At 39.7% G+C, this 27955-nt stretch overlaps 1 protein-coding gene across 1 annotated transcript in view; it reads left to right on the plus strand.

The window, feature by feature from the left end:
• NELL2 (neural EGFL like 2) overlaps positions 1 to 27955 on the plus strand; it is a 388326-nt gene that overhangs the window by 217001 nt on the left and 143370 nt on the right. Inside the window, exon 14 of the mRNA XM_068970314.1 lies at positions 7009 to 7134. Within this exon, the coding sequence (XP_068826415.1) occupies positions 7009 to 7134 (126 nt within the window). The remainder of the gene's footprint in view (positions 1 to 7008; positions 7135 to 27955) is intronic.

The raw sequence follows: 27955 nt of genomic DNA on the forward strand, positions 1-27955 counted from the left end.
GCCTGCGTAGCCACCACTCCTCAGGTTGGTCCTCCCAGCCGCCGGCCCTGGCCTCGGGCTCGGGGTGGCTCCTCAGGGTCACCGCCCCAGGCCTCAGACGCTGGGTAGCTCTTCCCGGCCGCCGCCCTGACCTCGGACGCAGGGTGTGTCCTCACGGCTGCCACTGACCTCGGACGTGGGGTAGCTCCTCTCGGCCGCCACCCCTGACCTTGGACCGCGGGATGGCTCCTCCCAGCCGTTCCTGTGCCGTTGCAGCCTGGTGCTCTGGTCCGCTGTCCCTGACTTCGGACGTGGGGTAGCTCTCGGCCGCACTTAGTGCACCGGCCCGCCTCCGCCTGCGCTTAGTGCACATGTAGTCCATTGCTCTTTAAAGTAAAGTACTTATTTCCATCTTAAACGCTTTTTTCCAGGTCCATTTTGTATTCTTGTTCCTTTCTTTTTCTTTTTGTTGTTTGATGGCTTTCTTTTGTATTTTGCCTGAGTTCTTTACTGTTTGATTTTTGTCAATCTATTGTATGGTTTTGATTTTGGTTACCCTGGTTTTTAAGTGTGTTGATCCATGACTATATCTACTTGCTTTAGACATAGTCATGAAAGTTCAAACACATTCTAAAAGAACGAAGTTTTTTACTCCTCTCCCTCATATTTTGTGATTTTGATGTCCTGTTTTACATCTTCATGTTTATCCTTTTACTGTTAATTATAGTTATACTGCCTTTACAATTTTTTTTTTTTTAACTTATACACTGGCTTAAGTGATCTTCAGTATTTTACTGAAGATGATAGTTATGTTTTCTTTAGATTTGGGAAGTTTTCAGCAATAATGTCTTCAAATATATTTTCAGTCCATCTTTCTCTTATATCCTTCTGGAACCCCTACTATGCATAGGTAGCCATGCTTTATATTATCCTATAGATCTCGTGTATTTTTATGTATTTATCTTTCCTGTTGTGAGTTTTGCTTTCCTATAGATTCTTCCCTTTTTTCTTTTTAAAGAAGAGCTTTCAATATTTATTTTGAGTAAGTATAGCATTGCTGTGTTCTTTCCGTTTTTCTTGTCGGAGAAATCCTTTATCTCACCTTTTATTTGCAGTGATAATCTTGCTGGGTAGAGTATATTAGGTGGCAGGTTTTTTCAAGACTGAATATATCGAGACACACCCTTCTGGCCTGCAAAGTTTTTGCAGAGAAATCAGCTGATATCCTTGTAAGGGTTCCATTGTAACGGATCCTTTTTCTCGTGCTGCCTTTAGAATCTCTCTTTATCTTTAGTTCATTCTGTTTTAATTACAGTATGTTTTGGGGTGAGTCTGTTTGGGACCCTCTGTGCTTCTTATTCCTTGGTATCGGTTTTCTTCTTTAGATTGGGGAAGTTTTCAGCTATGATTTCCTTAAATACATTTTCAAGCCCATTTTCTCTCTCTTCTCCTTCTGGAATCCCTGCTATACATAGGTTGTCATGCTTTATGTTATTCCATCGATCTCCTACGTTGGTCTTTTCTTTCTTTCTTTGTTTTTCCATTTGTATTATGTCTGCTGTTATGATTTGGTGTTTGAATTATTCTATCATCTAGATCACTTAATCTTTCTTCCGTGTCTTTCAATCTGCTATTCATTACTTCTAGATTGATCTTTAGCTTAGCAGTTGTCTAATTTTGATTGGTTCCTGTTTATAGTTTCTAGTTCCCTGTTTCAGTTGTCTGCATTTCTATTGATCACCTTAATTCCTTTAGCATTTTTGTTGCCTCCTTTTTGAACTAAGGGTCTAGACTAAGAAGACTGGTGATGTTTGCTTTGTTCTTTGTTCTTTTGAAGATTTCTGTTGTTCTTTTAATTGGGAGGAGTTCCTCTGCTGTTTCATTTTGCTTAACAGTCTGTAACTCTATGAATTTAGGATAAACCATTATCCACTGTGATCCAGAAGGGTTGTTTTCATGTGGGATCATCCCTGTGTAAACTGCATTATTCCAATATTTTCGTTGGAAGGGCTGTTTTTGATGTGGATGTCAACCACATCCTTTCTCAGGCTATGTTGGCCATTATCCCTTTGATAGGGGTTACAACTGGTGTTGCAGTATCCAGAGACTGCACTGATGTTGGACAAGGCCTCTTTACTCTGTAGCTGTCACAGCCCTGTCAGGGGCAGGATCTGCTCCCCAGTTTTTGGAGTAAAAGCCCTGAGAGTCAGATTCAGTAGGTCTCTGTTGCCCTTAAAGGTTTGCTCTGTCCCAAAGGATGTGACCAGTGAAGTAAGAGACTCAGTGAACCTATGTGCTGCCCGTGTAGGCATCCATGGTTTTGCCCAGAAGTAGCCCAAGGTTGCCTCCCTTTCTCCACTTTTTGCCCCAGAGCTAGTTCTAGGCTGTGGTGTGAAGTGGGTTGGTGCTGGGGAATAGGATTCTCTGGCTGCAGGAATCAAGGTGGTTATGCTGCTTCCTGGAGTCTTGACTGCCTCTGTGGCAGACCTCTCCCAGGTCTTGCGTGCCCCAGATCTGGCTGCAAACTGTGTGATGATATGGGTGGAACCAGAAGGCTCTATCTGGAAATGAGCTGCTATATCTCCTCCCCAGGGCTGTCCACTCAAGATATGCATTTATCTGGTGCCACCTGAAAAAGTCCACTGCAACCAGACCTCTCCTCACCCTATGAGCCCTTATGATGGGCTTCAAGGCCAGACCTGCTCCCTTCATATGTGAGCCCACAGTGTGCCACAGCTGGACCCAACTCCACCTGTATGAGCACTGATAATGGCTCCAATGCCAGTCCCACACCTGCCATGTGCATGCTGTGCTGACAGTGGGCTTTAAGGTTCAACCTGAACCACTCCCCAGGCCCCCTGGGCTGTCTCTGTGCAGCTAAGCTGAGTTCCCTCCAAGTTAACACCTAGTCATGGAGTGCTAGCAGCCCTGCCTGGCACACATTTCAGGTGCTTGGGACTGTGGTGAGGGGGCAGCCGTCTGTTCTGTCTCTCTCTTCCATGATTACTAGCAAGGCAGCATGCACACACTCCTCATGAGCAAAGTCCAGGCCCTTCTAGTGCCAGCTGACCTCTTAGCTGGAAAGGGGTCCTCTAGGACAAGGGGCTACATGTGGAGTTTCTCGCCTTTACAGATGCTTCTCAGAGATGCCAGTACTGTCCTAATGCCTTTTTATTTTTCTTTTCTGTTCAACCTCATTATGTGGAGAGCTTTCCTGCAGCTTTGATTGTGTAAGAGATCTTCTCCAGTTTCTAGTTGACTCTCTGTGAAAATTCCTGTATGTGGCTGTATTTTTAATGTGTTTGTTGCAGGAGGTTAACCTCATGCCCTGCTACTTTGCCATCATGGTCCTTCTGAGTGATCCTTAACTCTGATTATGCATTAAACAAGGGTTTATCAAACTATGGCCTGTGGGCCAAATCTGATTCACCTTCCTATTTTATAAATAAAGCTTTATTGGAACATTGTCAGGCTCATTCATTTACATATTGTCTATGGTTGCCTTCATGCTGCAATAACAGAAGTTAAGTAGTTGCAACAGAGATCATATGGACCCCCAAAGCCTAAAATATTTACTATCTGGTTCTTTACTGAAAAATTCTGCTGAACCCTACATTAAATTCTTCAAAGAGAAGATTAAAAATAATATAATGTGTGTGTTCTATTACAGACAAATAAGAATTTGGAGTGAGAATTAGGAAGTCAGCACAAAAACTAATGGTTTTTAAAAGCATCTCTGGGATGCTTTTAAGTATGGGATTCCCTGGTGGCTCAGAGAGTAAAGCATCTGCCTGCAATGTGGGAGACCCAGGTTCAATCCCTGGGTCGGGAAGATCCCCTGGAGAAGGAAATGGCAACCCACTCCAGTATTCTTGCCTGGAGAATCCCAAAGACAGAGGAGCCTGGCAGGCTACAGTCCACAGGGTCGCAAAGAGTCAGACACAACTGAGCAACTTCACTTTCACTTAAGTATAATTTGTAGCCAGAGTTAAGAAACACAAATAGATGGTCCCTGCACTTCAGGAGTATATTTGACTTATTGGGAAAAAGAAGCCTGCAAAAATTAATAAAGATAAAGTGGATATATCTTTAATGGAAACATTTGCAAAGTTCCAAGGGAGTATTACATAGGGAACATTTTACTTCATTAGGGAAGTTTTCACAGAGAGATAGTTAAACAGATTCTTGAAGGGTGAATTGATTGGCAGACAAGACCCACTGAGGTGGTGACAGGGAGAGAAGGAGACGAGAGAATGACATAGGAAAAAGCACCTAAGTATGAAAGAGCATGGCCCCTTCGAGAAATGACCTGAAGCTCGGTGTGGCCAGGACACTGAGAATGAAGAAAGAGTGAGGTCATAGAATGTAAAGTCAGGAAAATGATGGCCAAACTGGGAAGGGCTTTGTATGCTGCTTGTAATTTACTGTGTTGACTTTCTTTTAGAAGTTGAATGGAAAATTGTGTCTCTCTAAACTTCAGTTTTTTCATCTGTAAAATAAGTAGTTAGCCCAGATGATTGCCAGTGGTCCTCTACCTCTAAAATATAGCTGCCTGAGAGACTTGTCAGCTGCTTCTTTTGACACTCTCAGGAAGCAGAATTGAGTTTATATGAATGCCATGACTTTTGTAGTGTGGGGTCATCAAGTTCTCCCCTATAATTGATTCATTTCTTTTAATAGTACAGATGAGGTCAGTGTTACTTTGTGGCTTCACCACAAGGATTTGAGAAAGTAGACTTCTAGAGGAGAAGCACCTTGCCTGGTCAATGCATTAAGGCCCTTAATAAAGAGTGCTACATAATGATAAAATACCTGTAAAATGCTTTATGTTCCATGCAGAGAGAAACTATAAAATGGGGACAGTTTTATTGTTAAAATTCACATTCTTCCCAATTAGTACTTATTAGTGCTTATTATGGCTTTGCACTTGCAGGTTTCTTCACTCAAACTTGGAGTATGACAAGGTCCTACTGTATAGCACAGGAAACTCTGCTTAGTGTTATGTGGCAGCCTGGATTGAAGGGGGTTTGGTGGAGAATGTGTATATGAATGGCTGAGCCCCTCTGCTGTCCACCTGAAACTATCCAACATTGTGAATCAGCTGTACTCCAATATAAAATAAAATGTTTTAAAGAATCACTTCACGTGGTAGTGATGCCATAACAATTTATATAATTGCACAGAGTGGAGAGAGAGAAAACAGGTCAGGGACAGACCCCAGGAGACACCAGCATTCACCTGGCAAACAGAGGAAGAAGAGCTCCTTGGAGTCAGAGAAGGAATAATCAGAAGTATACATGAAATATGCAGTGAGATATGGCAGGATCCAAGGGACCAGAGTCCCTGGCAGGAGGTTATGACCAGCAAAGTATACCTGGTAAACCCACTTGTGAACTAGACTAAGACGTTTCTTTCATCTTAATACAGACTTAAGAAAGCTTGTGGTTGGAGCAATTCAAAAGACCTAGGTTCACATGCTTTTATCTGCCAATTAATTATCTCTATGACTTAAGGAAAGTCCTTTAACCTTTCTGTGGAGGTAATAGTTAAGCTCATTCTATCTACGTCAACAGGTTATTTGAGTTCTTTGAGCAAATGCATGTGAAACCCAGCCTATTGTGAATTAAACAGCGTGTATGCATATAGTTATTTCTTATTTTTGACAGACAGATTAGTGATTGCTAATAAATGTTTGAAACTTAATGGTCTACGTGAAAGTGAGTGGAATTTGCTCAATGGTGTCCAACTCTTTGTGACCCCATGGGCTATATACTGTCCATGGGATTCTCCAGGCCAGAATACTGGAGTAGGTAGCTGTTCCCTTCTCCAGAGGATCTTCCCAACCCAGGAATAGAGTCCAGGTCTCCTGCATTGCAGGCGGATTCTTTACCAGTTGAGCCACATGAGAAAAGCATAAATATTCTGCTTTAATAAAGCTCTAAGTTGTAAAGAGTTTCTCAGATCAGTGAGGCATTTTTTCCCCCAAGAACTCATAAGTCCTCTCTCACACAAGCATGTGGGGCTTACCCCAGCATCCTAGCAGCAACAATGCTGAGCTGAGATTCAGGGTCTTGTCCCAGGCCTTGCCCACTATCTTGTGCCAATCTTTGTTGTCAGCGTGCCACACTCACTGTGATTCTTTGATCTACTTCCCTTCTAGAAGTGAGGTCTACTTCCCTTCTAGATGGGAGATCCTTGAAGACACATCTTACCTTACCCATGCCCTTCTGTTTTCATCAGTAAACCCCAGAACAATGCTTGGAACAGGAAGGGAGAACATAAATATTCACTGAAAGAGGGAATAAATGAATAGTGGCCTCTAGCCATAGCCTTAACCTCATTATAATTGAACAAAATTAGATTATTAGTTTGCACTAAATCCTTAGAGCATTAATATTTTCTTCAGACACATTAAGCAATACCAAGAAAACAATTCTTAGAATATAAATAAGTTCTTCAATATGTTATCTTATTTTGCTGTTTTACAGCTTCTTTTTTATATCAGGCTCTACACTGTAATTTCATTTCTGTTCAACACTTACTGGGATAGCTATATTTCTAATAAACTACATGTTGTTGGTTTCGTATCTTGAAGATTTTCAAGTTCTGGTGTTTATTGAATATTTTATTTACCTCTTTCAGGGCCTCCCCAAGTGTACAGAATAGCCAATGCATCAAAAAATAATATATGGTATGCTCAGTGATTGAAGGCAGCCCAATCTCTACGTTCTGATTAATTTTATCATTCTATCTAAGGTAGATGAATGGGCTGGATATTTTGAAATATATTTTAGAATGATGCAAGTTGGAATAAAAAGATATATTTTAAACTCCAACAAGAGCTTTTAGGAAAAAATATTATAGTTTCTGTCATTTCAATATTAAAGGTTTCTATTAAAAGAGATACTTTGAATACATTTTAAAAATTATTCTCAATTAGTAACTTTGGCCCTCTCACCACCAAAGAAAATTGTAGAAAAACTGTAATATTTGCCATGGCTGACCTCTTGCCCTGCTTTTTCTTCACAGACGTTGATGAGTGTGCCGAAGGGCGCCATTACTGTCGTGAGAACACGATGTGTGTCAACACCCCGGGTTCCTTCATGTGCATCTGCAAAACTGGATACATCAGAATTGATGATTATTCATGCACAGGTAAACAGTGGCTATTTGTGAAATAAACTACCTGTATGCCTTAAATTTACTTTTGAAAGTTTCTTTTAAATTCAAGTATTTGGAAAAGCATGCCATAAATACCCACTTACAACAAAACAAGTCATAAGTAAAAACATATCTTCTTGATTTGATAGTTAATTCTGAATCTGTTCTAAGGAAAGAACTATCTCCTTGCTCTGGATAAGAAATTCCTATTAGAAATGTAAAGATAAACTGAAGAATAAAATCAGTAATTCATAATTGTATACTCAAATAGTATTTATACTCAACACTAATTTGAGTTCTGTGGCAAATCTGAGAAACAGCCCTTAAATAATATTTTCTCTACATGACAGTCAACTTTTGAATAGAGAAATGATGCCATAAATAATGTGATGTTTTCAGAAAAAGATTCTTGGTGTGCTAGGAAAAGGGAAAAACTTCATTCCTCTGGGAAGTGTGGTTGAATACCTGCCTCAGAGAAGTTTTGCTTATGTTTGTGTTATGAAATATTACTCCTATTAGTCCCATCCAGAGACCTTTTCAGGGGTATCTTGAGTGTTAGTAGTGTCTAAAGTCGGTCCTGGAATACAATAATCTATTCCCGTTATAGTCTATAGAATATGAAAGGAAACTGTGCTAGCAGAGTAGCTTGCAGAATATGGGGATTAAAGAAATGTGGGTGTGAAATATGACATTCTTTTGGCTTTTTTAAATAGAAGCAGCATATATATATTTATATATGTGTGTGTGTATACATATATACACACACACACGTCGTATTCTAGAAAAACGTAGAATCATAAAGCTGGAGAGCACTTAAAGTGTTACCTTGTCATTTTCACTCTACCTCCAACTTATAGTTTTTATCAGATGGATGTACAAACAATACTGAGAAGTTTCCAGGGAAGGACTCTATAACACTTCCTGGTAAAAATACAAAATCTATAATAAAAATGTTGCCTTTGTTAATGTGTATTCTTCCAAGTCTTCATTATTGTGATAATACTGCCTACTCCAGATCTTTCTTGACTTAACAGCGTGGTTATGTCTGCGTGAACCCACCATAAATTGAAAATTTATTAAGTTGATAATGTATTTAATGCGTCTAAGCCTTCAAACATCACAGCTTAGCCTAGCCTACCTTAAATGTGTTCAGGACACTTACATTATCCTACAGGTGTGAAAATTCAACTATCACAAAGCCTGTTTCATGATAAAATGTTGACTATCTCATGTAATTTATTGAATACTATGATAAAAGTGAAAAACAGCATGGTTGTAAATGTATCGGTTGTTTACATCGGCTCTCTACTGCTGCTCAGAATCACAGAAGTATCGTGCTGCATATAGCTAGCCTGGGAAAACATCAAATTCAGAAGTTTATTTACTACTGAATGTATATCATTTTTACGCCACCATGAGGTCAAAAAAATCATTTACTGGACCATTGAAAGTGAGGACCGTCTGTACTTGGTATCCTGTTTATTAGTTAGTGCAAAGGGAAGGTCCTTCCTCTAAATTCAAGTATAGTGTCTATAAAACAGAACATGAAAATAAATTGTAATGGGAAGTGCCTTCTTAACCTATGGAGAATAACCAAAGATATTCTGAAGGTAGAAAATATATTTAATATAGAATTGCCAATGGATTTACAGATTCTTGCTTTTTTGTTAGTTCATCCTAGGCATTTCCACATTATGGGAATAATTCTGCACTTGCTCTTTATAAAAAAATATCATCACACTGAGTGGCAAAGTATCCTGATGGAGTACTACAGAGATATTTTTCAACATAAAAAAGGGAATATAAAAGAACAAGTCTTAATAAATGTATGAAGAATAAAATAGTTTGCTATAATATTGGTAATATCAGTAACTCTGAGTTCCAATGTAATAGAGAATAACGAAACTGTCTAAGATAAAACTATTCAGAGAGTGATATTTCAAGATGTGCTCATTAAAAATCAGTGTTAGCAATTTTCAAGGAGTCTGCTAATTTTTTGTCATTAGAGACTTAAAAAGCTTTGTACATTTTTGTATTTCCTAGTGATCCTTTTTGTTTTTCTCACAATCTTAAAAACTGTTAGAGATAAGTAAGGAAGAATACACAGCACAAAATTTGACGTAGTGTTGAACGAGGAGTGTTTCTTCGGGGAGGGTATTTTCAAGAGGTTCATTTCCATCCTGAGCCTTTCTGTTGGCTGTGAACCCTAGGGCTAGTTCAGCTGTCATCCCTTACAGAGCATCTCCTTCTTTGGCTCTACCTCTCTCAGTATATTTTCTTTCCAAATAAAATCCCACAAATTACTGTTTGGTTTGTTTGTTTGTTGTTTGACTACTTAGGGAGAATTTCCCTTAAGATTTCAAAGTATCTAATGATAAAAATGAACTGTCTCTTTGTTGGGATACCAAGAAAGGTTGAAATCGTCTTAGGAAAAGCTATCAAGGCCATGATTTTTTGCCTAAGGAACCAGAGCCAGGGATTTCATGATCTGGCAGATGCTAGAATATGTTTCTTTACTGATGCACCAGCATTTCCAACAAGCTATTACTATGCTTCCATTTAAAAGATACTTTCTTGCCTCTGAAATTTCTATCTACTATGAGTAAGAATCCCATGGACAGAGGAGCCTTGCAGGCTGCAGTCCATGGGGTCGCAAGAGTCGGACATGACTTAGTGACTAAACCACCACCACATGAGTAGGTCTGCAAATTTGAGAATTTACATCCATACATCAAAGTTAGATTTTCTTGGGAATATGGGTGAATTTTATTTTGTCCTCCAAAGTCAGATGATCTTTGGCAAAACATTTTATGCTTTACCATGCACATATTTAGGGTTCCTGTAAAGGAGTGCATTTTAAAATTCTCTCTCTGTGAATCTTTTCCTCCACCCTTTCATATTAGCATCTGTACAGAAGGCTTGAAGAAATGACTCCTCTCTGATGTGGGTTTGCCTCATGGCTGAAAACATCACAGCTGTACTTTTTAAAGAGCTCTCATAAGACCAGAGTAGGACTTTGTTTCTCTGCGAACATTAGGGTTTATTTTCTCTGAGTTTTAGAAACAGACATTCACATACTTGCAGGAGTAGGCCTTCCAGAATAAATGTCAAGACACCACTGCAGAGCTATTCTCTGATGTTTGTGACTGAGCTCTTGAAGTTCTGAATTTGTTTTGCTTCTGTATCCACTCTTTTCTAGTGAAGAGCACCCTGCCATAGCATGACAAGTGACATTGTTAACACTGTACCCAGCAGACACTCAAGTGTGCTTACCCTATCCGAAAATAAATCATAGACATTCTAATTTAAAGAAAAATCCAAGGCAATATGTGCTACTTTAGAGTCAAGGGCTTTGATCAATTAAAAAAGCCTTTTTTTGTTTTTATACACTATAGTTCTGGCATAGAAATTATGTATAATACAGAGTATTCACCTTCCATAGTTGGTAGAACTGCACATTGTTTTTTTTTTTTTTCCCCTGTCACTTTCGGATAATTTGAGTTAGAGTTTCCTCATGATGAGATTTTAGAGATGGAAAAATTCTTGAGGATAATCTAGTCCTATCTCCTGCTGCTGCTGCTGCTGCTGCTAAGTCACTTCAGTCGTGTCTGACTCTGTGCGATCCCAGAGACGGCAGGCCATCAGGCTCCCCCGTCCCTGGGATTCTCCAGGCAAGAACACTGGAGTGGGTTGCCATTTCCTTCTCCAAGTCCTATCTCCTAACTTCCATAAATGAGGAAATTGAGGCTCAGAGAGATTAATTGCCTTCCTTTGGTCATGCAGTTAGTGGAAGGCAAGAGGGGGGTCAGAGATAAGACTTATTCTTAGCTCTTATGTTCACCATTTGTTCAATTTGTAACCACATGAAAACAAGTAAGGAGAAAAGATTCGTATTTTATCTAGAATTGCATGATTGAATTTATAATGTTCAGTAGCTAAACTGCCTTTCTATAGATTGTTTCACTTCATTAAGTTCAACCCTAAAAGGAATTTTTCCGCTACAGATCTTATAGTAATGATCAGAAGTCAAGAGAAGAAATAGAAGTTGTCACTTTCTGGGCCTCTGACTCTCTTTTGCAGTTTCATTGATGACTCAGTTGCACCATTTGCACACTTTATATTCTTAATAAAGTGTTGATGCTGCACTTTAAAATGCTTGTAAACTAGTAAATTTTCCTTCCAGTGAGGGTTTTTTTCATGCTTAATACTTCATAATCTCTGTCCTCATGTTCTTTTCTATTCTGGAGAAAAACATGGGTCTACCTACAAGAAAAGAGAAAGTAAAGAAGGGAGGAAGCAAAAGAGGGAGGAAAAGAGAAAGGGAGGGAAGAAAGAAAGAAGGAGAAAAAACACAGAGGGAAGGGAAAGAAAAGGGTTTGGTTTGTACAAGCCAAGATGTTAGCAGTCCATTCTTTTATCTCTCTGATTATAAAAATAACTTAATTTTTATGCATAGCAAAGTGTCTTGATTATCTCGACTAAGAGTTGGTGATGGACAGGGCAGCCTGGAGTGCTGCAATCCATGGGGTAGCAAAGAGTCGGACATGACTGAGAGACTGAACTGAACTGAATGCCTTTCTTGGTTCACTCTCATAAGCATTGATTAAATTGGAGACATCTTTCTCAATCTTATCAGCCCCCCTTTCTTTTCCTTTAAACTTTTAATTTTGTATTGGGATATATCCAATTGACAATGTTGTGGTAGTTTCAAGTGAATAGCGAAGGGATTCAGCCTTACATACACATGTATGGATTCTCCTCCAAACCCCTCTCCCGTCCAGACTGGCACATAACGTTGAGTAGAGTTCCATGTGCTATACAATAGATCTTCATTGGTTATTCATTTTGAATATAGCAGTGTAGACAGTTCTTCTTGACATTAATCTTGTGTAGTGGACAAAGAATAAGATAGTTCTGGTAATATAGATGGGGGGGGTCACAGATTTTGGAATTATCAAAGGATAAAAATATCCTGAAGGGAAAGGTTTATTTTAGATTTTCAGGATTTATATCTCTCTGCTTTGAGTATTATAATGAAAAAATGGAGTTCTCATTCTTCTTAGGTTGATGAGCTTGTAAGCTTTCCTCTCTTGTGTAGTTTTTTAGAGTGGGAGCAGGAATGGGGAGGGTAAACCATGCTACCACCGAGGAATGGAAAAGATCCTGCCCAATTTAGGGAGAAAATTGATCCTTTAGGGCAGTGGTATCCAGCAAGGGTGATTTTGCCTTCCTGCCTCTCAGAGATTATTTGACAGTGTGTGGACATGTTGCTGGTTACCACACTTATGTGAAAGGGGGATACTACTGGCATTGGACAGGTAGAAGCCAGAGACATGCTAAACATCCTATAATATTATTACACTAACTAACCTCTTTGAGGAAATTCTCATTTTTCTGGAACCCATTCAACTGGGAGCTTTTCCTGTGGCTATTTTCTGAGTCATTCATCTTTATCCTACACAGGACATCCAGTATAAGACAGCTCCCCATAACAAAGAATTATATGACCCAAAATGTCCGTGGTGCCAAGGTTGAGAAATTAGGGTCACCTCGTCAAAAAGGTAGCATGTACACTTTCTTTTTAATTTCCTTTTTCCTCTCCTGGTTGTTTTTTTAGACCTTACTCAGTTCTTATGGTACCCAGTGTCCTTTTATTGGCCTTTGGCCACAAAAGGGGGCCCCTTCTTAGTAAGTCCAGCTCTCTCCCAAGTTCTTTTCTCTTCTTTCTCTTATCAAAAACCTGTTCTTAAGCCTCACAGACATAGAGGGCAGACTTGTGGTTGCCAGTGGAAAAGGGAGTTGGAGAAGAGATGGACTGGGAGTTTAGGGTTAGCAGGTGCAAACTGTTACATATAGGATGGATAAGCAACAAGGTCCTACTATATAGCACAGGGATCTATATTCAATATCCTGTGATAAACCATAAAGAAAACGAATCTGGAAAGGAATATATATACATATATATGTGTGTGTGTATGTCTGTATGTGATGTGTGTGTGTATCTAAATCACTTTGTTGTATAGCAGAAATCAATATAGTATTGTAAATCAACTATACTTCAATAATATACATTAAAAAAAAAAAACTGTTCTTAGCTTAACCTAGGGAAATGTGGCAGAAGGGGTTTCTTAGGGCCCCTCAAATGGCACTAACCTGCTACCTCCCCACTGTGCACTGACCCTAACTGCTTCCATTGTTCCAGAGCTGCTAATTCTGGCTTCAGTCCTTGTCACATATCACAGAAAGTTCATAAAGTGTCTAAACACAAAAAATTCTACTGGATACTTGATTTTTGTTGTTAAACACGGAGCCTCCTCTGGTGTTCCCCAAGGAGTTTTACTTCTTAAAGTACTTAACTTTTTATAGCAGTGAATACTCCTAGTGCTTACATTTTATGATCTCATTGTTGCGGTTACTTCTTTTTCTCTAACATGGCCCATACTGACTTCTTAAAAAATCATTACCATCCTATTTTTCAGGTTTTATTACTGTTGATTTTCTAACATTTTCTAGAGTTTTGGATGCTATTTGACATACACAGAAGGTTGCAGAGGATTTACTACTGAGCAACCAAAGCAAAGATTTTAAGTCTATTGTAACCCACGCATGCCCCTTCCACAAATAGTTGTCTCTTTTGTGTGTGTTTGTTTGAATCCTCTATTAATTAATGCTAGAAAAGGTAATTTCCTTAAAGTGCTTAAAGAGATGAAACACCACATAATATTATTCTTTTTCGTCCTTCAGTCTTCCAAAAAGAATTTAAATGGAAGTTGGTATTTTATTTTATGGATCTACAATAATTTTTTTATCATCTGCTTTAATATGGCTCTCAGTGGATTTATCAAAATCACAAGTACAGAAGAAAATAGATAATTCATTGTGCATGTAGCATGATAATTACTGGTATATAAATTGTGAAGGAAGTACAAGTATTGTGGACAATGGCAGAAAGGATAGGAGGCCAGGAGAAGCACAGATCAGAGACAATGATGGTAAAGAACAGGAAGTGAAAATATGCATATCAGTGCCCACAAAAATCCTAAATAAAGTAATTTTAACTATAAAAGGCCTTGGCTCTTTAGTAAAATACCTAGCACAGAAGAAATTTTTAATAAAGTTAGCTACTATCGTTGTTGTTGTTGCTATTGTGATTAGAGAAGTGATCCTCTTGAGGAAATGTCTTATTTCCCTAGAACTTTTTCAACTGGGCACTTCTCTCTGGTTATTTTTCAATGGAATTATTTTTGTTATTATTATAAACAGATAGATTTGCTGGAGCTATAGATTCAATGTATTTTTATTTATTCAACTGACTTATTATGTACCTATGAATGGGAGATTAAAAAAGGAAAGAGAAACCTTGGTTTAACTGAATAGCACTCTCTCTGGAAGTTAGAAAAACTCCTTCCATAGGAGGATTTGTTGTACTTCCTAGGATCAGGGAGGTTCCTCAGATTGTTCTTGAGAATGAATGCTAGATGGGGATACCCAGGGGCTAGATAGCTGCATCCAGGGCTTACTGTGGATGCTAATCTGCCCAGAGTAGAAATATGGCCTGTAGAGAATTAGTGAGTCTGGTCAGTTCTCAGGCAGGGCAGATTTTATGAGCCTGGTTGCTTCCGTGTGGATTTCTTTTCTAAAGACACACAATCAATGATCAGACAATCCTACCATCTGGCCATTAGTTGCCATGACTATTGGGAAAGACTTTTGCATTTTTATGAGTAATCATTGCAAATTGTCCTTTTCTGAAATCAACATTACAAAATATGATACAGTTGTGGTATATTTCATTAAACATGAAAAATCAGATTTGGGGTTTTAAAATTTAAAAATACAGCCTCTAATGCTAATAGCTACCTCATTCATCTCCTACAGTTCCTTATATATTATTATGCTATATAGTTAAATTATTGAGTAACTTGAAAATCTAAACATGATTTCAAAATTGAATTAAAATACCAAGCCTCAGGACTCAAAGAATTAATAATGAAAAGCAGTTTTTTAAGCAAACATAATCAAGAAAACCTCTCTAGAAGAATGTGTACTGTGGTTACCAGGAAGGGTTAACGTTTAGAAAACTTCAGACCACATTTGGAAAACTTACAGAGAGCAGAAGTGAGACACGTCTGCACAGTGAGTGTGGAGGCCAAGGCAATGTGCTTATCTCTCTTCTGAAACACATATGTGCTCGCATACAATTAGCAGTCAGCTCAAAATGGAATAGGCTCAAAGGCTCAGGGAGCTGAATTGCCTTTTTCAAGATGAAAAGCTTGGAAAAGGAGTCTGTGCTATCTGAATCTGTCAGTGAGTGAGGGTTGCACACCAGCGCCAATATAGTGGTTTCCAGGCTTGTCAGAGCCTTTATGCAGCATCTCAGCCCAGCCGTCATATCCATGTATGGCCTCCAGCCTGACTGTGGTTTGATCAGAGAGCACACCCAGTGGTGTGCGTCCGCACAAGCTTGCCTCTGTGCAAGGTCATCCGAGCACTGAAGTGATGGGAGCTGCCTCATTAAGCAGACTCACTGGCTTTGACTTGGTTGGTAAACCCTAATTCACCTTTGTCCCAAATGGATTATTATCTGAGTTTTAATACGAGATTTTTATGTGAAAAGCACAGAACTGAAAACACACAGAGGGGAATACAAAGATTATACATGCCAGGAGCGGAATAATAGGGGTGTCTTAGCAACAGACAACCTGTGGGGGACAGAATTATTGAAATTGAGGTTTAAAAGATGCCTTTCACATCCTTCCTTGATTGTTGGCTTTGGCACCTTATCCAGAATGGAGGTGTGGCCTGCCTTCTGCCTCTTCACTGCATGCTCCATGGAACAGAGTTCGTCTGGCTCTGCTGCTGATCTAGTCTTGCAGTGGCTGTGTATCCTCCTGGTGACATAGTCCTGTGTTCCCCTTTGCTCCTCAGGCCACGGTGCTTTTGCAGTATCATGTTCAGGTCATGGGTTTGGACTCGGAGAGTGAGCTTCTTCTCTCAAATCCAGAGCCATTTCTCTCCTGTGTGCCTCTGCCAGATGACAGCAGAGCCTCACTCGCTGTTTGGATAATATTTTCACTAGTCTATCTGTTGCCACCTATTTCAGTGATTGTTACTTTCTTTAGATAACTTCTGATACCACATAGAGGCTTTCTTTTGCTTAAACCAAGTTCTGTCAGAGGGACTAACATTATTATTAGTTATCTACTGCTGCATAACAAACAACCCCCAAGTTTAGCAGCTTAAAATAGCACACATTTATTGTCTCACAGTCGATGGGTTAGGTATCTGGGCATAGAATAGCTGGATTCTTTTTTTCAGGTCTTTCACATGGCTACAATCAAGGTGTCCACCAGGGCTGGGGAAGGGTTTTTCTCTAACCTTGCCTTTGTAGTTGGGGGATTCAGTTCCTTCCTGGCTGTTGACCATTAGTTTCCTTCGGTTCCCTGCCATATGGCCCTTTCCAACATGGAGGCTTGTTTCATCAAAATCGGCCAGAGAAAGAACCTGCTGGCAGGACAGAATCAACACCTTTTGTGACCCAACCAACGTAATGACATCATATGGCTTTTGCTAAAGTGTATTGGTTCGAAGCAAAGCACTGAGATCCAGCTCATTCTAAAGAGGGAAATTACACAAAGCCATGTCTATCAAGAGATGGAGATCAGTGGAAACTCTCTTAAAGGCTGCCTACTGCAGACATTAAAAGTTATCAATAGTTAACTAACCGACTTCAGCTAAGTACTGATAAAGAGCTCCAGGATGAAAAGTAAGAGTCATGAATGAAGAGTAAAATGTGTTGTGTTAGAACTGTGTGTGAATGATTGTGAAAAACTCAAGATGTCACACCTTTCTTTCACTTTTCTTGGTGGCAGAGTTTTGATCTGAGTGCATAGTAGGGTCCAATTTAATAGAAGGAGATGGGGTAAATGAATCATTATGGTACTTTGTGGTATATTCTGTAACAAAGGGAAGTGCAGAGAGCTGTGGTCAGCTCAGAAGGGGCAGTGAGTAGTCTGGTTTAAGCCTGGTTTGGGGCAGGCGTCACCAAGTGACATTTTAAATTGAGGTTTTTAAGGATGAATAGACATTTCAGGAGAGTGAGAGAAGGAATTTCAGGAAGAAGGGAGAGTAAGTACGAAAGTATAGGTTGTTTATAATGGCAAGTTTAGTGTGAATGGAATTGTTAGCAATAAAGCCAGCAAACTCTGGAAATTCTAAGACACATTTTATAGTTTCTAAAACATTTCACTCAGCCTCTGTACCTTCTAATTGAGATGTGTACATTGAAGCATCGGTATTTTACTTTGTTTTTGTTTTATGTTATTTTTCTTTTCTGCTGTGAAAATGATTATTAAATTGATGATACTTCTAACAATTAATGCAGACCAGAGCTAGAATCAAGGTGATAGGATATTTCATTTCAAAGAAGACAGAATGCTTTGTCAGTATTCCTGGAACTCCATGAAAGCATATTTTCAGTGTGGTCTGATGAGAGCTGAATTTAGAATTTTTTTAGAACAAAATCATAACCATTAAGTCACAACCTGAGGCATTTTTATACAATAGATTTGAGCATACATACATATCCCTTAAATGTTAGGAAATGCAACAACAAGGAAAAAGACAGGAAATGGCGAAGTGTTCCACAGAGCTTCTCTCTTTAGTTGGTCCAAATCAAATCTTAATCTTCTCTCTAGCCCCCTCATCCCCACAAATATTTTAAGGTATTTTAGTATGGATACTAGCTCATCCAGATTTCTTGGATCTGAGTCTTTGTTCTGCTGTCTGTTAGCTGTGATCTTGAGCAATGTACCTAACCTCTAGGCTTCATTTTCTTCATCTTTAAAATGGGATGATGTTACATACCTTACATGTTGTTTTTAGAACCAAGTGAGGTGAAGCATGCAATATCATCAGTATAACAGCTGAAACATAGTAAGCATTTAGAAGTAATAGTTATCTTTGTTTCTAGTTGTGGTAAACAGAATAATGTCCCTCCAAAGATGTCCACATCCTTATCCTGAGAACCTTTAAATATGTTCATTTACATGGCAAGAAGGATTTTGCATATCTGATTAAGGTTAAAGGCCTTGAAATGAGGAGATTATCCTGGATCATCTGGGTAGTTTCAATCTAATCACACAAGTCCTTAAAAGACAAGAGCTTTGCCTGGCTATTGTCAGTAGGAGATGTGTCTATGGAAGGATGGTCAGAGGCTTGCAACCTTACTGGCTATGAACATGAAGTGGGTTGGGAGCTGGGGAACACCTGGAGGAAAAAATCAACAGAGCTTCCAAAAAAGAATGCAGCTCTCTAGACATGTTGATTTTAGTCTGGTCGGACTCATGACCTATGGAACTATAATATAAGGAATTATGTCATTTCAAGTCATTGAGTCGAGAGTTTATTATGGTGATAATAGAAAACTAACATTATTTTTAGCTCTCACTGTTGAATTGTCCAAAACTATATTTAAAAATGATTCTCAGTTCCCATCGCTTTTCTAATTGTTGAGGAGCAGTAATTCAATTCCAGTAATTCTGGAGCAAGTCTGGTGTTTATGGAGAGAGTTAGGAAGATAGTCTGTTACACAGAGGGGATCCAGTTCATATTTATGCCTGAATTCCTCACTTTAATGATTGAGTTGCTTTTTTCATATTCAGTTTCTGGTGTAAAAGTTCAGGGTGCTCCTTATTTTAAAAGACATTTTTCTAGTCTAATTCTAAAGAACACAAACATATGTACAAACATATAAAATTATGCAGAAAGATCAAACCAATCAATTATAAAGAAAATCAGTCCTGAATATTCATTGGAAGGACTGATGCTGAAGCTAAAGCTCCAATACTTTGGTCACCTGATGCTAAGAACTGACTCCTTAGAAAAGACCCTGATGCTAGGAAAGATTGAAGGCAGGAGGAGAAGGGAAGGACAGAGGATGAGATGGTTGGATGGCATCACCAAGGCTATGGACCTGAGTTTGAGCAAGCTTTGGGAATTGGTGATGGACAAGGAGGCCTGGCGTGCTGTAGCCCATGGGGTCGCAAAGAGTCACACATGACTGAGCAACTGAACTGAGCTGAGACTATACATTTACCCAAACACAGTAAATCCAATGATGGTATAGTACATTTCTTATCTGCCTACTTTTTAAAAGTTTATTAACTTTGTAATATGAAGAAAGTTGACAGATAATAATTTTGAAAGTACTATTTTAAAGTACATGTGTAGACTTAGTAGTTGGGGGATTGCTGCTGCCATAGATCTTTGGAATGGAATGTAGGGTGGTTGAGAATGACCTTTATATTCAGGAAGGCTCCATGCCAGCAAGACTATATCTGAGTCACAAATCAGTGACCAGAATTGGCTCTCAGGTTCGATATATTTGGCTTTAGTTCAGTCGCTCAGTCGTGTCCGACTCTTTGCGACCCCATGAATCGCAGCACGCCAGGCCTCCCTGTCCATCACCATCTCCCGGAGTTCATTCAGACTCACGTCCATCGAGTCCGTGGTGCCATCCAGCCATCTCATCCTCTGTCGTCCCCTTCTCCTCCTGCCCCCAATCCCTCCCGGCATCAGAGTCTTTTCCAATGAGTCAACTCTTCGCATGAGGTGGCCAAAGTACTGGAGCTTCAGCTTTAGTATCATTCCTTCCAAAGAAATCCCAGGGTTGATCTCCTTCAGAATGGACTGGTTGGATCTCCTTGCAGTCCATGATTCAACATTTAAACAGTCACATGATTTCCTTATGAAAATCAGGAATTCCAGCCAGATTTTCAGATGGTTCTCCATTAATTTTGGGTCTGTGTCACTGCACCTCAATTATCAAATGCAGCTGCCTAGTAGCAGAACCCTCTTAGGAAGAGAGGGTGTCCTCATTCATTGAAAGTCCTCATTTCCCATTCACTGAGACTCAGCAATTCCAGTAAGAAAACTGATGTCTGAATATCAGAATTCCTATAGCCAGGCTGCCTCATCCATTTAGTTAACCATGAATTAGAGTATTTTTAGTTTGCAGCCTATGATTTACAGTATTAAAGTGATCATAATTATGGTCATTTTAAGCTAGAAAGATTTTAATATAAAAATAATGTCAAAGGTTTGGTTTTTTTATGAGTCATGTTCCTACCAAATCCATAAATCACATTGACATAAACCTCAGGAAAACCATCAGATACTTCAGTAAATTTTGAATTCATCTATATTGCTTTTCCTTGTGAAATTAAATAACCTTAAATAGTTCATTGGAAGGACTGATGCTGAAGCTGAAACTCCAATACTGTGGCCACCTCATGCAAAGAGTTGACTCATTGGAAAAGACTCTGATGCTGGGAGGGATTGGGGGCAGGAGGAGAAGGGGACGACAGAGGATGAGATGGCTAGATGGCACCACCAACTCGATGGACATGAGTTTGGGTAAACTCTGGGAGTTGGTGATGGATAGGGAGGCCTAGCATGCTGCGATTCGTAGGGTCGCAGAGTCAGACAGGACTGAGCGACTGAACTGAACTGAAATCGTCATGTCACATGCAGAATATGTATGCCATTCTAGTGTAGTATCAAATAGTCAATTTTTAAAACTCCTAAAACTTGAGTTCATTACAAAGGTTATACAGAACAAATTGTTTAGAACAAAAAAAAACATAAAATTTGGTGATAAACTGGAAAAGGTCCATGGAAGTGAAACTGATGTGAATAATAGATATTGTTTTCTAGTTCAGTTCAGTTTAGTTCAGTCACTCAGTCGTGCCCGACTCTTTGCGACCCCATGAATCGCAGCATGCCAGGCCTCCCTGTCCATCACCATCTCCCGGAGTTCACTCAGACTCACGTCCATCGAGTCCGTGATGCCATCCAGGCATCTCATCCTCCATCGCCCCCTTCTCCTCCTGCCCCCAATCTCTCCCGGCATCAGAGTCTTTTCCAATGAGTCAACTCTTCGCATGAGGTGGCCAAAGTACTGGAGCTTCAGCTTTAGCATCATTCTTTCCAAAGAAATCCCAGGGTTGATCTCCTTCAGAATGGACTGGTTGGATCTCCTTGCAGTCCAAGGGACCCTCAAGAGTCTTCTCCAGCATCACAGTTCAAAAGCATCAATTCTTCGGCACTCAGCCTTCTTCACAGCCCAACTCTAACATCCATACATGACCACAGGAAAAACCATAGCCTTGACTAGATGGACCTTAGTCGGCAAAGTAATGTCTCTGCTTTTGAATATGCTGTCTAGGTTGGTCATAACTTTTCTTCCAAGGAGTAAGCGTCTTTCAATTTCATGGCTGCAGTCACTGTCTGCAGTGATTTTGGAGCCCCAAAATATAAAGTCTGACACTGTTTCCACTGTTTCCCCATCTATTTCCCATGAAGTGATGGGACCAGATGCCATGATCTTCGTTTTCTGAATGTTGAGCTTTAAGCCAACTTTTTCACTCTCCTCTTGATAGATGTAATATTTTTCCAAAGGGGGTAGCAGTCAATGGCTTATAAGGAGATAATAAGATATTGCATATAATGTAACTATCTAAGGACTTCCCTGGTGGCTCAGACAGTTAAGTGTCTGTCTACAATGCGGGAGACCTGGGTTCAACCCCTGAGTCGGGAAGATCTTCTGGAGAAGGAAATGGCAACCCACTCCAGTATTCTTGCCTGAAAGATCCCATGGATGGAGGAGCCTGATAGGCTACAGTCCATGGAGTCCCAAAGAGTCGGACACGACTGAGCGAACTCACTCACTCAAGGGAATATAAAACTTAGATTGAATTTGCAGGATTTCACTCTGAGTTATCAGTGAAAGAGGCTATTACCAGTTGCAAGTTCTCTGCTAGAGGAGTTGGGCCAGGGGCTTTTGGCATTAGCTTAGCTGATATAAATGATGCTTTTGATTTTGTTTGGCTTCTCTTTATACACATAATAAGTCCTGTATTATCCCTCCTTTAGCCGTGAAGCCTTCCACATTTCTATGCAGAACCTGAGCCTGATGATAATCAACAACTAAGAGCGAAGGGGCAGAGAGCCCTGTGAGGCTGTCTACCAATTGTCCTCGTGGCCACAGGCAACTCTCAGCCTTTCTGCATCTCAGTTTCCTGTCAGCAAACAGGGGGTGGGGGGAATATGATTTGTTTGTATGTAGTCAACGCTCTTAGGTGCAAGTAATAGAAAAAACTCTGGCTCTCTTAACCTTAAAGGGATTTCCTGGAAATGTTTGTACAGCCTGAGAAGCAGTCTGTAAAATGTGCAGAGACCAAGGCGTTACTGGAGGCTTCAAAGCTCTAATGGTTTTCTCGGGAAGGGGCAATTATAAGATGTTGTTACCCATTGCTAGGGGCCACTACAGGATACAGAGTGAAAATGCACAGCACTGAAAGGTAAAGCTAACTCTCCCACTGCTTCCAGCCACCCACTCTACATTCCAGATCCCTGGGCAGAAGCAGGTGGTTGTTCTAGCGTATGTCGCATGGCCATGTATTTGCCGAGTGGCAGGAGGTTGGCTGGGGGGAAGGAAGCCTTCTTTTAGCTTCCGTGGTGAGAGAGATGCTCTGACTCACTCAGAGGATGATATCTTCAAAATGGACAAACAGTTGAGATGCTGGATGGGTGAAGAGTGGGGTCAGGAATGGAGAGGACAGGAGAGACAGACAGACAGGGAGAGGAATGTATGTTTTCCTTACTTCTTAATCTTCCCAGCTGAGTTGGGTTCTGTAGTAAGACTATATGTAAAAGAAGGAAAGAAGGTTGAAAACCTTTTGAAACATTACAAAATTATAACATGGTATGGTTATTGTTATTATTCCCACTGTCACGATCTCAATTCAAACCTTCATTGTTTTTCACCTGGATATTTTCCATATTTTTCTGGCTAACTCACTGTCTATAGTATATTGCCTCTTCACCATGACTCAACTCTTGTCAACAGCTTTGTCTTCCTATCCAGTGCAGTCATTTCCTCTTCTAGAAACATCAATGAAAGTAACACTGACACAACTTAGCAAAGCCTATATGTCCACCTATATCCATGCATATGTTCACCTCTATCCTTCTGCAAACCACAGGCTTCTCCTGTTTTGCAAAATGACTATAGAACTTGATAAATTACCACACTGCAGTGTAAAACTTGATAAGGTTCCACTGTATAATACAAATTCTGATGTAACTGGCTCCAGCCCCATTCTCCACCTGGATGAACCAAAGGTCTTAGGTTTTTAGAGGGTTGGAAGGAGGAAAGGAAGTAGGAAGTCACTGACATGATCGTCTGAGACTTTAATATTTCAATTCAAAGCATATTTACCCTTGCCAGGATTCAACAGAGAGCATGCTCCAAAGCCTTCCACCAGAAGAAGGCTTTCAGTCTCCCAACACATGTCAATCTCTGAGTCTAGGCATATAGCCGTCCCTGTCTGCTCATGTGCAACTCTCTGTCACAGTAGGGTTGCATCCAATCACAGTGACCCATGTCGCACAATTCCCTCCTCCTTCTAGTCTAAGCCAAGAAAACTGACCCACTAAATACTAAAAACCAGAAGTAGCAGTGCCTGTCCGCTCCCCTTCCAGCCACACAATGCATCACACAGTAACTGGGCAACCGACTAAAAACAGTGTTTCCATTAACCTTGTAACATTGCTACCTTTATCTTACTTGATTAGATTTTTAGGCCCCACTTATCCCCTTATGGTAGGTTTTATCATACCATTCTCCAAGAATGTCTTTGCTGATACGGTTTTTATTGGCCAAAATAGCTTTCTTCCTTTTTCTTGCTGAAATGCTGCTCACCTTTTCTGAGTCAGTGAACATGGTCTCACTTGTCTGAAGTTTCTTTGAGTCTTCTCATTAGAAAGTGAGTTAATTTAGCAGCTAATGGCATGAAGTTCAAGTAGATTTAGTATTTACCTTCTTAGTCAGAGTATGACATGTTAATAGATTTCTTCATCTGCATTTCTACAGCTCTTAATTCAATCTGTTTACTTTTGTGATTAGTTGTTTACACATCCGTCTTCCCCATTAAATTATATATGTTATTTGAAGACAGGCTTTATGTCTTTTCACCTCCATGCTCACAGAGTAAAACTTAGTGAATTTAACAAATGTTTCTTGAATCAATTAATTAAGTTGATATCTGTATAATAATGAGAGGAAGGAAGTGACAGGTGAAGCATTCACATGATCAGTGCATTTTGGGGTTTTCAAAAGTAGTTTTATCAACAGAATTCAAGAATAGGTCTTAGAGCTAGATAGCATTTCTGTGAAATGTATAGCTATTATCTTGTGACTGCTTCCCACATACTGTATATTTAATCGACATAATCCTATGCTGGAGATATCCCTGTTCATAGGTGAGAAGAGAGGTTGAGTAACTTGCTCAAGTTCTCGTTTATTATAAGTGGAGGAACTCTAGTCAAATAAAGAAAGAAAGCAGATTTGGCCACTCTCTTCTCTTCTTTCATCATTTTAAGGAAAGCAAAACTACTCCTAGAGTATAAATATATAAGCCAAACGCATATTGGTAAACTTTGGCTCTGAGTCTCACTGTGCTCAAGTTCATGTCTGTTAGGTTTTGTATCAGAGCTAGTCCCAGATAGCATGGTATAGGAGACCATCTACCTACTCCTTGGCATTTTCCTCAATGTCTGGTTTCTATTAGCCTCACATTCCTTCTAGTGGATTTAGAATGGACGCAAGCTATCACACTTTTTTATGTCTTCTCTAGCAGAACTCATAAAGCCAGGTGTTCGTTAAATAGCTAATTATGGAGCACTTATACATAAGACATTCTGCTTATAATAACAAGAGCTAACGTTTGTGTTCACTATACATTGGGCACAATGGTAAACCCCTCAGTATATGCATTTTCTCATCTAATCTTATTAGCTATCTTTTAGGTTAACACTGTTATCATCTCTGTTTTACATATGAATGAATTGAAGCTAAAGAAGTTTATGTAACTTATCATAAATTTATCATAAATTTGTAGGTTTTTAAGTGATAGGGCCACTCAGGGAAGCTAAAAGTATGTCCCAGTAGTATTTTGACCTATCGATCAAAATAGCTGCATGGATCAAGAGTAATTTTAAGCCTCCATTCATTCAACTTTTCATTATTCAACTTTTTCTCTGACTTCTTTCCTTAGGTTGGATTCTTCACTTTATGTTCAATAGTTAGTGTAGTACTGTACACAAGCGTCACTCTTGAGCCAGATCCCTAGGTCTGAATTCTGATTATTCAGCTTAACCTTCAGCAAGTTACTTAACTCTGTTAAGTAACAGTGGCTCTGTTTCCTCTTTTGTGAACTGGGAATGAAAATAATAATACTTATATTCAGTGTGATAGGTTAATATATATGTGTATGTGTGTATATGTATGTATAATATATAAGGCATTTACAGCAGTGCCTCACTTGTGTTTTTTTTTAATATTTATTAACTGCAATTTGGAAGATATGTGCTTTTGCTTTGGATAATAAAAATATAAATAATACCTATACGCTTGAGAACTTTATAGTCTACCAGAGGAGATAGAAATACATCCATTTAACCAGTTAATGAAAATGAATAAAAGACAAAATTAGTTACTAAAAAAAGTTATGGGCAATGTGCTGTGGCCATTTGCTTGTACAAAGTTATAAGAATGGATGAAAAATGAGGGATAAAAAGAAATGAGGAAAAATACATTAAGTAGGAATTAGGAAGTGAGGGGTGTGTGAAAGGACTGATCATTTAATAGCTGGGAAACTCAATGATTATTCTATCTCCTTGAGACTTTTTCTCTCTTAGGAAAATGGAGAAATTATACCCACCTTATAAAGATCCTGAAAAGATTAATAGCATTAATGTTTAAGTGACTACAAGAATGGCTGTAAAATAACATATGGTTAACCAGATAATATGAAGTCTATCTTATTATTTAACTATAAAAGAGATTATTATGCCCAAGGAGAAATTTGGAATTCAGAATAAGAAGACATTTCTCTCCTAGTCTAGCTCATTTTTGCCTCAGCCAGTGCCTGTTTCTATAGCTGTAGGCATCTAGGCCGCCATGATTCCTCGCTCACTGTCTACATCCAGTTCACCTACATGTCTTTCGGTTTTGTTTTCAGAATAAAACTCAAATCTGCACCCTTGTCTTTATCTCGCTCCCAGTATATAAGTCCAAGCCGCCCTATTGTTGCCAGCACCATATTGTTTTTCCATGTTTGTTCTCACTATTTCCAACCTATTCTGTGCACAGCAGTCAGAGCAATAATTTAAAAGCAAAAATTGAACCATGTTATACCTTTGCTTCCTGCCTTCAGTGCCTTCAGGGGCCCCCCTTTACAAATCTGTGATACAGTTTCTCCTATCCTCCCCCCTTTTGTCTTATCTATTCTGCCTTGCTTCTCATGTCTGGTCTCATTGGCCTCTTCTTTTTTCCTGGAAGAAATCCCAGACCTAGCTCTTCTTCAGAGATTTCCTGTATTCTGTCCCTTTTATTTGGAACACTTTCCCTACCTTTCCTCTTGCTCAATTCTTTTCCTTATCCTTTAGATTTTAATGTTATTACCTTCCTTGTCTATTTTATATAATTAGCCCCTTCCCCATTCCCTGTGATTCTCAATCATGTCACTTATGTTTCCTTCAAAACTAGTATCACACACAAACCTTTCTGTGTGTTTTTCTTACTTATGGCCTATTTTTCTCCAGCTCCTGTTAGCTCCACAAAGGCAAGGAAAATGTTGCTTTTGCTTTGTTCCTCATTGGATACCCAGAATAGTTCCTGGGAAGTACTTGATGACTGAATCAGCTCAGTTCAGTTCAGTCGCTCAGTCGTGTCTGACTCTTTGCAACCCCATGAATCTCAGCCTGCCAGGCCTCCCTGTCCATCACCAACTCCCAGAGTTCACCCAAACTCACGTTCATCAAGTCCGTGATGCCATCCAGCCATCTCAGCCTCTGTCATCCCCTTCTCCTCCTGCCCCCAATCCCTCCCAGCATCAGAGTCTTTTCCAATGAGTCAACTCTTCGCATGAGGTGGCCAAAGCACTGGAGCTTCAGCTTTAGCATCATTCCTTCCAAAGAAATCCCAGGACTGATCTCCTTCAGAATGGACTGGTTGGATCTCCTTGCAGTCCAAGGGACTCTCAAAGAGTCTTCTCCAACACCACAGTTTGAAAGCATCAATTCTTCGGCACTCAGCCTTCTTCACAGTCCAACTCTCACATCCATACCTGACTACAGGAAAAACCATAGCCTTGACTAGATGGACCTTAGTCGGCAAAGTAATGTCTCTGCTTTTGAATATACTATCTAGGTTGATCATAACTTTTCTTCCAAGGAGTAAGCGTCTTTTAATTTCATGGCTGCAGTCACCATCTGCAGTGATTTTGGAGCCCCCCAAAATAAAGTCTGACACTGTTTCCACTGTTTCCCCATCTATTTCCCATGAAGTGATGGGACCAGATGCCATGATCTTCGTTTTCTGAATGTTGAGCTTTAAGCCAACTTTTTTGCTCTCCTCTTTCACTTTCATCAAGAGACTTTTTAGCTTCTCTTCACTTTCTGCCATAAGGGTGGTGTCATCTGCATATCTGAGGTTATTGATATTTCTCCCGGCAATCTTGATTCCAGCTTGTGCTTCTTCCAGTCCAGCGTTTCTCATGATGTACTCTGCATATAAGTTAAATAAGCAGGGTGACAATAGACAGCCTTGACGTATTCCTTTTCCTATTTGGAACCAGTGTGTTGTTCCATGTTCGGTTCTAACTGTTGCTTCCTGACCTGCATACAGATTTCTCAAGAGGCAGGTCAGGTGGTCTGGTCTTCCCATCTCTTTCAGAATTTTCCACAGTTT

Source organism: Capricornis sumatraensis, chromosome 4 (assembly GCF_032405125.1).
Source record: "Capricornis sumatraensis isolate serow.1 chromosome 4, serow.2, whole genome shotgun sequence".
NCBI lineage: Eukaryota > Metazoa > Chordata > Mammalia > Artiodactyla > Bovidae > Capricornis > Capricornis sumatraensis.